This window comes from Rhinolophus sinicus, chromosome 14 (assembly GCF_057876585.1).
Source record: "Rhinolophus sinicus isolate RSI-liver-muscle chromosome 14, RSI-T2T, whole genome shotgun sequence".
Taxonomy (NCBI): Eukaryota; Metazoa; Chordata; class Mammalia; order Chiroptera; family Rhinolophidae; genus Rhinolophus; species Rhinolophus sinicus.
In genome coordinates, this window is record NC_142514.1 from 21,388,311 (window position 1) to 21,402,064 (window position 13,754).

A 13,754-nucleotide genomic window follows, 5' to 3' on the forward strand; every position below is an offset into this window, starting at 1 on the left:
AAAAATAGCTTAAACTGTGGCACATCCACACAAAGGAATACTACTCAGCAATAAAAAAGAGTGAGAATAAAGTATTGATACATGCAACAATTTAGATCAGTCTCCAGAGAATTATACTGAGTGGAAAAAGTTAATCCCAAAAAGTTACATACTTCACGATTCCATTTGTATAATGTTCTTTTTGTGACAGTTTTGTTGAGGTGTATTTCACATACCATACACATTTCCCAAACTATACATACAATTCAATGGTTTTTTAGTATGTTCACAGAGTTTTGCAACCATCTCCACAATCTAATTTGAGAATATTTTTGTCACCTCCTAAAGAAATTCTGTCCCTATTAATAGTCACTCCAAATTGCCTATTACCTTTCCCTCCCCCCTCCTGTCTTCCTCCCTATCTATTCTTAGGCAACTGCTAGTGTGCTTTCTGTATTTTCACATTTGGTCTTTTGTGATTATCTTCCTTCACTTAGCATGTCTTCAAGGTTTATTCATTTTGTAGCGTGAATCGGTAGTACTTCATTCTTTTTTATTGCCATTCCAAAATGTGGTATAGAGTCACCAACTAGTTCTCCAATTCTCTGATTCTTTGATTCTCTGATACCAACTAGGTATCTTACAGTTCAGTTCTGACACTACCTGAAGGTGGCGTCAGACTCCATAGGTTTACGGGCTTAGTCCTACAAGACTGCCCTCATCTCAGATGCCAGTGGCAAGTATGGAGCCCCTTTCCAGGTTACCCACGCTTCTATCCAACTTGGCTACAGATTTTAAGGTTCCCACACCACACTCTCAAATTTCAATAATTGGCTAGAACAACTCACAGAACTCAAGAAAATGCTATGTGTACTCTTACAGTTTATTATAAATGACACAAATGAACAGACCAGGAAGTGTACATAGGGTGAGGTCCGAAAGGGTCCCAAGTGCAAGAGCCTTTGTCTCTGTGGAGTTGAGGGGCATCACCCGCTTGGCCCATGGGTATGTTTGCCCCCTCAGAAGCTCTGCAAACCTTATCATTTAGGGGTTTGCGTGAAGGTTTCGTTATGTACGTGTGATTGATTAAATCATTGGCTATTGGTGGTTTAACTCAATCTCGAGCTCCTCTTTCCTCCCTGGAAGTCAGAGCATGGGGCTGAAAGTTCCAACCCTCTAATCACATAATAGGTTCCTCTGGTGGTTACCAGGCCCCATCTTGAAGCCCTCTAGGGGCCTAGCAATAGTCACCTCAGAACATAAACCTGGGTAAGACTGAGAGGGTCTTGTTATAAATAACAAGATGTTCCTATCACTCAGGAGTTCTGAGTTTAGAAGCTCTGTGCCAGGAAACAGGGACAAAGACTAAATATGTATTTCTTATACCACAGTATCAATGCTGATATTCTGCTTGTAATAGTATACTATAGTTTTTGCAAAATGCTACCATTGCAGGAAACTGGGTAAAGGGGGTACAGAATCTCTCTGTATTATTTCTTTCAACTACAGGTGAATCTAAAATTATCTTAAAATATTTTTAAAAAGTGATTTAAAACACTTATAGGATCGTTGAGATTAACAAATATTAAAAAGATTATTATTTATACTCAGTGTTGGAAATGGGTATTTCCAGCAATAGTTTTACTTATTATTGGAAGCATAAATAGTTATATATTTTGGCAATATCTATTAACATTTTAAATATGCTCACCCTTTAATTTAGCAATTCTTTAGGGAATTTAGTTTGCAGTATAGAATTAGATAAATTATATACATCTATGCAGTGGACTATGCAGATGTAAAAAGAATGATAACTGTATTTCTAACGTACTTTGATGCTGGTACCTTCATTTTACCAGAAAAAGTCAATGGAAAGTTTTCATGCCATTCTACCACACGATACCTGGCTGATGGCAGTTGTAAGACACCATTGATTATAAGAAGCATTCTGATTTCAGAGATGTTAAAGTGAGGGCAAGGGGCAGTGCTTCTTAGAATCAATGAAACGGGTTGGATTTCAATGTATCGAAATGGAAAGTGTCCAAGATAATAAAATGAAAAAGCATGTAGCAGAAGGGTTCATATATCATGACCCTCAGACCCCTTTTAAAGCATATGTACTTTTAAAGCCAATGTATTTTTAAAATCATTGCATATGTTTAGAAGAAAGTCTGGAAGAATATCCAACAAATTGTTAACAATGGTTACCTCTGGGGAGTTCAGGTTGCTAAGGGAGCGATGTACATGAAAGAGGGTCTTAAATTTTTGCAAATTGTTAAAACAAAATTTTCTTTCAAATAAAGTCCAACAGCTGGTCTTTGGGTAATAAAGCCATACTCTAGCCTTGGAGACAACTGTGCAGCAAATTGTATCTTGTCATTAAGAAACAGCTTACTGGTAGTTTCCAAGCCAGCAGTCAGCAATCTAATAAAGTTTCTCATTTGATGTTGGGTGGGATTTAATGAGGTGGAACTCATCTCCATGCCTATAGGGCACGTACCTCTTTTGGTCTGAAGATAGATTTTCTTGTTAGTGTACTTGCCATAGCTGCCAGTACCTGAAAGTCCCATCCTTACTTGAGCATTTATGTGGCACTTTGGGGGCTCTGTGGGGATTAAAGGACTGCCACTTTCCAGCAGTCAGTCTTCAACTCTCCTGTCCTTACCCTGTCAGATGATGCCTCTGATTGTGGCTGCCAGCTTACAGAGTGAATCTGTCAGTCTGACAACTGTGCTGAGACCAGCCTTAGAAGGGGAGAGCTCAAGGGCCAAATAATTAGGTGGAAACCCTGAGTTCTGATCCAGGACTCTTCTGTAGGTTTATTAGTAACTTGAGCAGTTGACTTTCCCACAGTGTATTTTAGCTTCTCTGCTCTTAAGGGGAAGATTAAGTCTGATTGAAAGGACTGAGTTATGAAATAACTCTGGTCTCCAGATTTTAACATTTTTGATTCAGGAAGGTAGACTCTATTTTGAGTTATTTTTCTCATACTTCTATTCTCAGAATTCTTTAACTAATACTGAGTTGAAGATCCCTTCCTAGTATTCAGATTGAAACTATATTTTCTTTCCCCTCTCATGGAGTTGTCCAATAGAACTTTCTGCCATGATGGGAATGTTCTGTTTCTGTTCTAATGTGTTTTCTGACACCAGCTGGTGTCTAACGGTTCAATTAAATTCTGACACTATCGACCTGGAGTTAGTGTCGGATCCCACAAGTTAAAGAAGGTCAGTCCCACAAGACTGCCCCCACTTTGGATGCTTAGTTGCAAGTTCAAAACCACCTGTACTTCTGACTGACTATGAATCAGGTTCCCACAACCCCCTCACAAGTTTGATAATTTGCTATAATAGCTCACAAAACTCGGGAAAACACTTTTCTTATGTTTACGGGTTTATCATAAAGGATACAATCAAAAACAGCCAAATGGCAGAGATGCATAAGACAAGGTGTGGTGGGGGGACACCGAGTTTCCATGTCCTCTTCTGGCACCACCTTCCCAGCAAGCCCATGTGTTCACTAACCCGAAACTCTGAATTTCATTATTCAAGCGTTTGTATAGAGCTCAGTCTCCAGCTCCTCCGCCTCTTTTCTGAAGGGCAGTGGGGCTGGAAGTTCCAACTCTGTAATCACTGGCTTGTTCTGGTGACTAGCCATCCAGAGACTGTTTAGGTGACCCCTCCCCCCAAGTAATTCATGCGCATAAACTGGTGTGACCAAAAAGGGCTTATCATGAATAACAAGAGACTCAATTATTAGGGAAATTTCAAGAGTTAGGAGTTTCGTGCAGGCACAGACAAAGACAGAATACATTTTTGTACTATTCCACACCTGTGCTGTCCAATACGGTAGTCACTGACTTTCTAAATTATGTTTATTTTAATTAATTTAAACTTAAAACGGTTAACTGGCTAGTGACTATCGTAGTGGACAGTGCAGCTCTATACATTTATGAAGTTCTTTTTTTCTCAAATATCCTTTGTCCACCAGCACTAAACTATGAAATTTTGAGAGCAGAGATTGTTCAATGTTACGCTTTTATTTAAAGTGCCTTGCTTCTGGTGGAAATGCAAATATTTTTAGAAATGGATTCAGTTTAGCGGATAATTATTGAGTTCTATTTTCTGGTACCATCTTAGGTGGGGACACAGAGATAAGTAAACATAGTCCCTGCTCTCAAATTGTGCGCAGTCTAGAGATGTCAGCAAATTACAATGTAGTGTAATCAAATGAGTGAAACTGCAGTTAATCCATTGAACTGTGGAATAGAGTGTTGAGTCAGGGCCCCGCATAATGCCTGAGGTATAGTGAGTGAATGTTCAGTAAGTTTTAGGAAATGAATACATGAATTCTAGTCCCAGCTCCACCATTTACTAGCTTCTTGACTTCAGCGAGTTGCTTAGTCCTTAAGCCTTAGTTTCCTTATCTGTGAAATGGGAATGAAGCGATGTGCATATTTTAGAGCTTGTAGACTGGCAGGATCATGTTTATTCTTCCTTGGATCCATCTTTGCTTAACAATATTGTGGATATTTAGTAATTGATTGAATGAATCCATAATCCCAACAAGATACAGGATGTGAAAGCACTTTAACTCATGTGCTTACACTATTGCCATATGCCATTGGATGGAGATCTTATTTAAAAAGTCTAGAGAGGGAATTCAGATCCCCCAAAGGTAGATGGAGACCTGTTATTTTGAAATTGTTTGGCTGCAGCTATTCTCTAATGGTTTGTCATTTTCACCTCTTTCCTTTATTGTCAATGGAAGTTGTGAAAGAAATTAATGTTGAACTTAACACTGGAGAATACCTGAAAGGAACTGTAATAGGTTAACTCTGTCTTTCTTATATATGGTGATTGAGATGCTAGCCCAGGTTGTTAGAATTCTTTTTTTCTTCTTTTACCAGCAGTCACTCAGAAGGGATGTCATGTTGGGTTTATTGAACATGATGATGGATTTGATATGCCCTTTGGGCATTCGTGGCTTAATGTCAGAAATCTAGGCACAAACTGCCCTGAAGCACTCACTCCCTTCCAGGTGGCGTGACAAGCTAAGCATTTTTGTTTCTGTTTTGTTTTGGAGCATATGCTAGAACAGAATTAGATTTGTTTCTACTGTTTAAGATGAGATCATCATCTTTCTCCTTTTTTAATTGAACAGATAACACAGATCAATAATAAAGAAAAAAAAATGGAGAAGTATCAGTAGGAAGTAGGAGACCTGATAGACTCATAATCGAATTGTAGCTCTTTCTTTGTCAGCTCTGTGACCATGGACAATTTGCTTAACTTCTAGACTGTTAGAGAAAGAGAATAAAGGTTAATAATTATCCCAAAAAACTTTAGGGAGGGCAGTTATTCTATATATAAATTTAGCTTGATTTATCAGGTTTTTTCTTTAGTTTTGATTCTTGGTTTATATTCATTCAAAATCATTGTTTATTATATTTATTTCCCTCAAAATACATGTAGTTTTATCTACTATTAAACGTTTGAAAGTAAACAAATTAACCCGTAATCCTATACCCTCGTTTATTGTTACAGCATTTTGTATTATTTCTTGCTAATATTTAAAATCTATTTTAAGCATTCATAATCATATTATACAATTTTGCATTGTATTTTTTGTTACGTACGTGGGAAAATGCTAGTTGCCTACAGTGCTTGGCACATAGTAGGCGCTCAGTAAATATTGCTAAAGAATGAATTATTGACATATTTTTACATAATCTTTGGAACATGGTTTTTAATGGACTATCTAGTGGCCAGCTAGCTATACCATAGTTGACTTAACTATTAACCTATGTTGGAAATTAGATTGTTTCTAATTTTTTCTGTCTTAAAAAAATACATTGAATTTTTTGATGTAGATTGATTTTCCAAATGCATGTAGCTTTTTCTATGTATAAGATTATTTTTTTAGGACACAGTCCAGAAGTGATTATGTGTCAAATTAAGTATTAGTTAGAACTCTTGGTGCAAGGAACAGAAACACAATTGAGAAACGTTTTCTTAGTTTTGCTGGGGAGTGCAGGATAAATCTAGCTTCCACCAGGGCTGTATCAGGTGTTCAGTTTACACCCTCAGGGCTTTGTCTCTTGATTACCGTTGCTCTTCTTTGCTCCCCTCTGGCCAACTCTTGCCACCTGGTGGTTAAGATGGGCATTGGTTACTTTTTGTGGTTTATAATCCTGACAGTCTTGAGAAGGATGATTTGATTAACTAGTGCCTTGTGTCTGTCCCTGAACCAATCAATTACTGTGGTGGTGGTGGTGTGTGCGGTACCTTTATTGGACTAAGCCTGTGTCATGAAGTCAGCGCCAATCCAATTACATAGACTGACAAGCTTATTTCAAAATGTCAGGACGGTGGTTCTCCCAGGAAAGGACCTAGGACAGACAGGAAAAGGATATCTGTTACAGATATTTTATTAAATGTCATTATTAAGTTATTTAATGATTATTACATATAATTATTTAATTTTTAATTAATTTTATTAAATATTTTTATCACTCTTGATAGCCATTGCTAAATGATTTGTAAAAAATTTATACTAGCCCTAGCAATATTTCTTATTTTACTATCATTAACATTGGATATTGTTATTTTCTAAATATTTTGGTAATTTAATAGATTAAAAATGGCACTTTATTTATATTTCCTTTTCTTCCTTAGCACCTATCATAATTATTTTCTGTACCTATAATTTAAATGGCTGTTTATTTTTCCTTTTCATAGATTTACCATAGTTTACCAAGCTGTTTTCTAATTATTGGTCATTTGGGTTGTTTTAGAATTTTTATTTTTAACCTTTGTAGGTAATAATACTGCAGGTATTGTTATATGCCCATAGGATTTTGCGTCTATTGAGTTTTTTCTTTTGGAAAAATTCAAATGATATTCTTGCATCAAAAGTATAAAAACATCTTTATGCCCTGTGCTTTTAAAGAATTTTACAAATTTGTGTTTTTACCAGTATTATGTAAGTGTAGTTATTGCATCACATCTTTACTAGCATTGAGTATTATTTTAAAGAATATTTGTTTGTTGATTAGATGTGAAAAAGGACCTCAAATTGTTTTAATTTGAAGTTTTAAATTAATGAACATTTTTTTCACTGAATTCCCAACTCCTGTCTTCTCCTTAACTTGTTTTTTAGAGCATAAATACCAGATATACCCTGTGCTTTATTTTATTTCTTCTTCTTGTGCTCAGGTCTGGTCCATCGAACTCACATGTCATCGTGTCGTGTGGATAAACCCTCTGAGATAGTAGATGTTGGAGACAAAGTATGGGTGAAGCTCATTGGCCGAGAGGTAAAGTTCTGTGCACCTTTCATCTGATTAGAAAGGATTGGGAAAGCCTGGGACTTTTTTGGGATTTCATGATGGTGATTGTGAATATGTTGTTAACTACGGCTGGTAATCGTATTTTGAATCATGCCACCGTCATCTGATCTGAATTTAAACCCTCTGGCTGGCTGTCCTGCAGACTCAGAAGGAATGGTGTGAATTACAATAAATGTGGTGCAATAAGTACATGTTTATAAAACTTCTTTCCCTGAAGTTTACCCAAGTAGTGAATGTGAAGAAAAAACAAAAAAGTAAAGAACGAAAAGGAGAGCAGGAAACACAATCTATAGGACTAGTCTTTAATAGTCTTTATCACAAACTTCAAAGAATTCCTGCCAGGTCCACTTCAATTTGGACCAAAACAAAAAAAGACATAGAGTTTCCAATCATTTTTCCTAATACCTGGCACCATGCATCGTGGGGGAAGTGAGAAAGCTCTGAAGGACCCTGTTAACAGCTCACTTGGAAGTATGGGCAGGCCACAGGAGAAATACACTGAGGCCTGCTCTTCTACTAGAGCATGGCAGGGAAGACAGGCCTGAAAGGGATAATCAACAGTATTTTTTTTTAACTTTTATTTATTTAAATGTGTTTTTCCAGGACCAATCAGCTCCCAGTCAAGTAGTTGTTTCAGTCTAGTTGTGGAGGGCGCAGCACACAGTGGCCCATGTGGGGATCGAATCGGCAACCTTATTATTAAGAGCACCGCCTTCTAACCAACTGAGCTAACTGGCTACCCAAGATATTCAACAGTATTTGAGTGCTTAATATGGGCTAGTCTGAGGGATACAAGAGTGAACCAGACACAAATGACCCCAGCTATTACAGAGCTTATATAGAATATAACTGCAGGAAATAAATAAAAAGTAAACAAATTCAAATTACTAAAAATAATTACAAATTACAATAAGTGCTGAAATGGGTTCAAACAATATCAAAGGTAGATTTAGATAAAGTAGTCAGGAACAGGCTTTCTGAGGAGATGGTGTATGAGCTGAGACCCAAAGGAAAAGGAACTAGTCATATGGAAAGTTGAGAAAAGAATATTCCAGGTGAAGAGAATAGCTGATGCAAAGACCCTGAAGTGAAAAAGGGCTTCAAGTGCTGGAGGAAGCAAAAGAAGATCAGTGTGGCTAACAATTGTCTTCATGTTTAAAGAAGTTCTAGACCAAGTTCTACTGGAATGTTCTAAAACCTATTCTGGACTCATGGATCTCTGAACCAATCATTATGCTAAACTTACCTAAAGAAACAGCTTTTTTTTTTTTTTTCCTGCCTTGTTACTTCCATAGGCCTTGGATTTCTGAGCAACCATTTTTGTCTTTCCCCCAAGAGGGACAAGAAAACCATTTCCTAAAATTCTTCTGCTACAGGATCTGCCTGTTATGCTTTTTAGTATCCCCAGTGCTCCTAGCACGAGACCTTGGCTATGAGGAGTTCAGTGTTTATTATGATGACAAAAACTTCGATTCTTAGTCAGATAATTCTAGACCAGCCATCTAAATGATCTACTTCGAGCTTTTGGTGACGTTGCTTTTGTCTTTTTCAGATGAAAAATGATAGGATAAAAGTATCCCTCTCCATGAAAGTTGTCAACCAAGGGACTGGGAAAGACCTCGACCCCAACAACGTTATAATTGAGTAGGTAAAAGGTTTGGAAAGTCTAAAATCCTGCTATCTCTCAAACCACAGAATCGGGCTGTGAATCGGGCTGTCCTGGGAAATCTACCATTCTGAGACTGATATTGATGAGTTATGTGACCTTTGTGATCTTTGGTTTTTTAGAGGTATAAAGTGTTACAGGTAACACTTTACTGCATAGAGTTCTAAAATGAAATGCTAGCTTGCAAAGCTCCTAGTATAGAAATGCCCCATTTTTGGTTTTGTTTCCTTCCCCTTATTTTTTTCTGCCTCTGCATTTTAACCAATTAGCCAATAACATTCATGAGGTACCTTTTATTTGCCTCTCACCTAGCACTGGGGCTGAAAAAGGTAGAGACCATATGGGAGGGTTAGGTAATATAGGAGCAACTCCAGTGGGATTTAGACACCTGCATCTTGGGATACACTGTGTTCAGAACACAATACCTTACTTTCATTGGCTCCTCTGACCTTTCATTTAAGGAATGGAAGATCTTCTGTCTATGTGGGATAATGTCTGATAATACAGAGAATTTGATCTCTGTCCCAAAGTCTTTCTTGAATATATGCTAGTGATTTCTCACTATGGGCTCCTAGATCCCTAAGATTCCTTTCAAGGAGTCTTGGGGGTTTATGAATTATTTCCAGTGTTTCAGAAAGCCACCCAAAATCATACATTTATCCTCAAGTTAAGTATGACATTATTTTGTTACTTTTGATGATAAAATATTACACCATTTATCTCTTGCTAATCAGGGGTTCTCAGTGGCAGTTATGTTATTGATTTATTATTTTAAAAAATAAGAAAAAAATAAATGTTGTTTAAGTGGGATCTTCGTAGTGAAAAATTTGGAAACTCTTATGTTTATTGTTTTCAACTAAGTCACTTTGGATATGAAAGAATTTTACCTAAAAGGAAGGGAAGTGATATTTATTAACTGCATACTACGTGCTGGGTCTTATGCAAAGCAGTGTACGCATATGTACGTTAGTGCATCTAATTCTCATAACAACCTGCAAAGTAGGTGTTATCTCTATCTTACACTCTATCCCTAGATTCTGGCTTGATGCTTGGTAGTAACTTGCCTGTGGTAGCAAATTATAGTGGGTCAGGGACTTGAATCTAGGTCTCCCTGACATTAAAGCTAATGCCTTTTCACCACATGATGCTTCTCTTCTAGCTGTTTCATGTGACTTTCAGAGTATTTCATGTTTCTGTAGTTTAGTCTCCAAATATTGACATGTTTGTAGGGCTGATTAGTGACAAAACACTTTCCATTTACAGTAAAATCTTTTATAACTCAGAGCTCAGCAATGTTATTTAATTCTGACGTTCACTGATTGCATTGTAATAAATTGCTTCTGCACCAGATAATCCTGTGCTTACAGACTCATTCAAAAAGCAGTGAAATTTCCCAAAGCCGCCCTTCTAAGGGTAAAATACAGAAACAAGTAGGATAAAAGAATTACCTCTCTTTCTCAAAACAAGGGTCAGGAATGGAAAGGGCTCCCTGGTTTTATGCTGGATGGTGTCTCTATGTATAGGCTGTTTCTAGTAATAACGATGGGGCTGAACAGTAACTTTTGTTGTAAACTATTTCTAGAGCTGCATCCAGGAAAGAAGCGTGGTATAGTGGAATGATGACAGGTTTTATAGAGTTAGACTTGAGTCAGAAAGAGTCCTAGTTTTGCTTCATACGAGTATCTGACTTTGAGCAGATCACCTAGCCTATCTGAACCTCAACTTTTTCACTGTAAAACAAGCTAATGATATCAACGTCTCAGAAATGATGAAATGATTTAAATAAAATCTTATTTGTGAAGAGCTTAGTTTATTGTCTATAGTAGAATCTTAATATACAAGGTCAGACAGTTAAGTTCGCGAACTCATCCTAGAAAAAATGCTACATACCTCACTGCTGAATATCGCTACAGTCACCTTCGAAGTACTCCCCTTGGGAAGCTATGCACCCACACCAGCACCTAGTCCACCCTTCAAAGCAATTTTGGAACTTTTTCTGGAATGGCCATCAGAGCTGCTGTATTACCCTTAATGTCCTGAATGTTATCAAAATGTCTTCCTTTCAATATTTCCTTGATCTTTGGGTCAAGAAAGAAGTCATTGGGGGCCAGATCAGGTGAGTAGGGAGAGTGTTCCAATAGAGTTATTTGTTTACTGGCTAAAAACTCCCTCACAGACAGTGCCGCGTGAGCTGGTGCATTGTGGTGATGCAAGAGCCATGAATTGTTGGTGAAAAGTTCAGGTCGTCTAACTTTTTCACACAGCTTTTGCAACACTTCCAACTAGGAAACTTGGTTAACTGTTTGTCCAGTTGGTACAAATTCATAATGAGTAATCCCTCTGATATCAAAAAAGGTTAGCATCATCAATGCAACAAGTTCGTGAACTTAATTGTTAATTAGCTACTTGTAGTTACTTTTGTTTTTCCTTTGACATTATCACACCTTTTCTTTTGAAAGAACATATACAATCCATGAGAACAGGGACCACATCTTATCTTTCTTATCTCCTATAGTGCGTGTGTGTGTATACACATACATATATATTCACCAAGAGATGTGCTAGAAAGTTCATAGAAGCACTGTTCATAATAGAGATTACTCAAATATTTTTCATCAATAACAAATTACAGCAAATTAGAACAAACTACATGCAGCAATATAGATGGATCTCACAAAGAAGTGAAAAAAGCCAGACACAGACAGGTCCATCTCTATCATTCTACTTATATAATTTACCAAAATAGGCAAAAGTAATCTATGCTGTTAGAAATTAGAACAGTGGTTACTCTTGGGGGAGGCATGGGAACTAGAGTGGTTTCTGAGGTGCTGGTAAAGTTCTGTGTCTTTATCTGAGTACTGGTTACCGGGCTATATTCAAATCGTGAAAATCAGTCAATCTGTATGCTTATGAACAGTTTTCTGTATGTATATTATAATTCCGTCAAAAATATAGAATTTTTCAAGACTGCTTCGGGAATGTGACCGAATATTGATTCTGGCTGAGGGGCTCAGGGAAGAAGACTTGATAGAACGAGAGGTGCTAATTGAGCTGAGCCTTAAAATGTTTGGGTGTAGTGAGGTGGGAGTAAAGAGGGGAAGCAGAGCATTTCAGAGAGAAACTGCTTGAGAAAAGCAGTGAACCATCTGGAGATGGTAAAATAGTCTGATTTGGCTAGAGCATATTGTACAACTAAAGATAAGTCTAGAAAAGTAGGTTAGGGGCAGACTGCAGTAGGCCTCGAATACCAAGGTGTAAGGAAATTTGGACTTGATTTTTCAGAACGTCTTTGTCTTTGGAACTCATGAATGACCTTGTAGGATTGTAGGGAGCTTAGCAAGGTAAGTAATTTATCTTTATCCTCTGTGCATCAGTAAGATGAAGTCTGGTTTCATTCATAATTATTAATTTAGAACCTTGTCCTGAATGAAAAAATTGTCTGTTTCACATTGTTGCTTTCACTGCTCATTTCCTTATGCCCAACGCCTTTCTTTCTTTCTCCCTCTATCTGCCAAAAGCAAAACAAAACAAAAAAAACCAACATACAGCATTACTTTGTAGTATCTCTGGCCACATCTCTTAAGAGGGCCAACAGTCAGTATCCTTTTCGTTACAGGCAAGAAGAGAGGCGGAGGCGGTCCTTCCAGGATTACACGGGGCAGAAGATCACCCTCGAGGCTGTGCTGAACACTACCTGCAAGAAGTGTGGCTGTAAAGGTAAGGTGAAGCCTCTGCCATTTCAGTCTTTCTCTCCTTGTGGACGGACGGTTTACGGGATGAGGGAGAGAGACAGCCTAGCGTGAGGTTTTAGCTCACCCTGTTTTTTAGCCAAGTGATGGCCTCACCTGCTCATGCTATTATTCCTACTAGACTCACATCAGAGTTCATGGCTTGCTGCTACTTCTGCTTCCTTTTCCGAATGCTGGTCTTGCTGCTGGCCCTGGTGGTGCTACTATATTATCACCACTTCTTCCCCTTACAGCTGATGCCCTTCCTGAGCAAGGCCCCATGTACTATGCCAGGAAGGTAAGAGTGTTAGATTATGATTAACATTCTGAATTTGATCTCCAAGGGCCATTATTGTTCTGCTGCAAGAATTAAGCAACTTAGAAATAACATTCTTTCAGGATCCAAGTTAAACCCTCTCTTGCTCGTCTCTTTAACTTCAGAGTTCTGAATACAGTATCCTTTTAGTCGTAAAGAATACATGCTAGTCACTTCCTTTTAGCTCTGTTTCCTCAGGTTTCCTCTAACCTTACTCAAATATTAAAGAGCTCTTTCAGCCTGACTTCCCTTGTTGGAGCTATAATGAGAGGGATCGCCGGGTTCTCATTTTCAGAGTGACCTCAATTCATCACCCATCTCCCTAGCCTTTCATCTACCTAGCCTGTTGATTTTTCTACAATGACTGGTTGAGGTTATGGGGTTTAAGCCCCTACTTATCATTAATGTAGAGGGAAGAAGAGAAAAATAAAATTGAGGGAACGAATACCTCCTCGGGAATTGTGGGAGCATTCCTCATAGTTGGAAAACACTGTGCTGTATTCCCCTTACAGGCACTATCCAGCTTCTGCACTCAGAGTTGCAAAGCAGTTTACATATTGCTTTTGTGATCTTATCAAATTCTCTGTGCCCCTCAGACAGGATCTGTAACAAGCTCATATAAAACCAGCTCTAGCATCTGTTAAAGGGGCCTCAATAGCACTATAGGCTCAGGGAGGGTGGGGTCATTTGACCTTAAACTTGTGTCCACCACGT

General features: G+C 37.9%; 1 protein-coding gene across 1 annotated transcript in view; it reads left to right on the top strand.

The window, feature by feature from the left end:
- The window catches only part of ZCCHC17 (zinc finger CCHC-type containing 17), a 42,566-nt gene that overhangs the window by 15,457 nt on the left and 13,355 nt on the right, over positions 1–13,754 (top strand). The window contains exons 4-6 of the mRNA XM_088790853.1: positions 7,197–7,297; positions 8,883–8,974; positions 12,613–12,713. Coding sequence (XP_088646979.1) covers positions 7,197–7,297; positions 8,883–8,974; positions 12,613–12,713 — 294 coding nt within the window. The remainder of the gene's footprint in view (positions 1–7,196; positions 7,298–8,882; positions 8,975–12,612; positions 12,714–13,754) is intronic.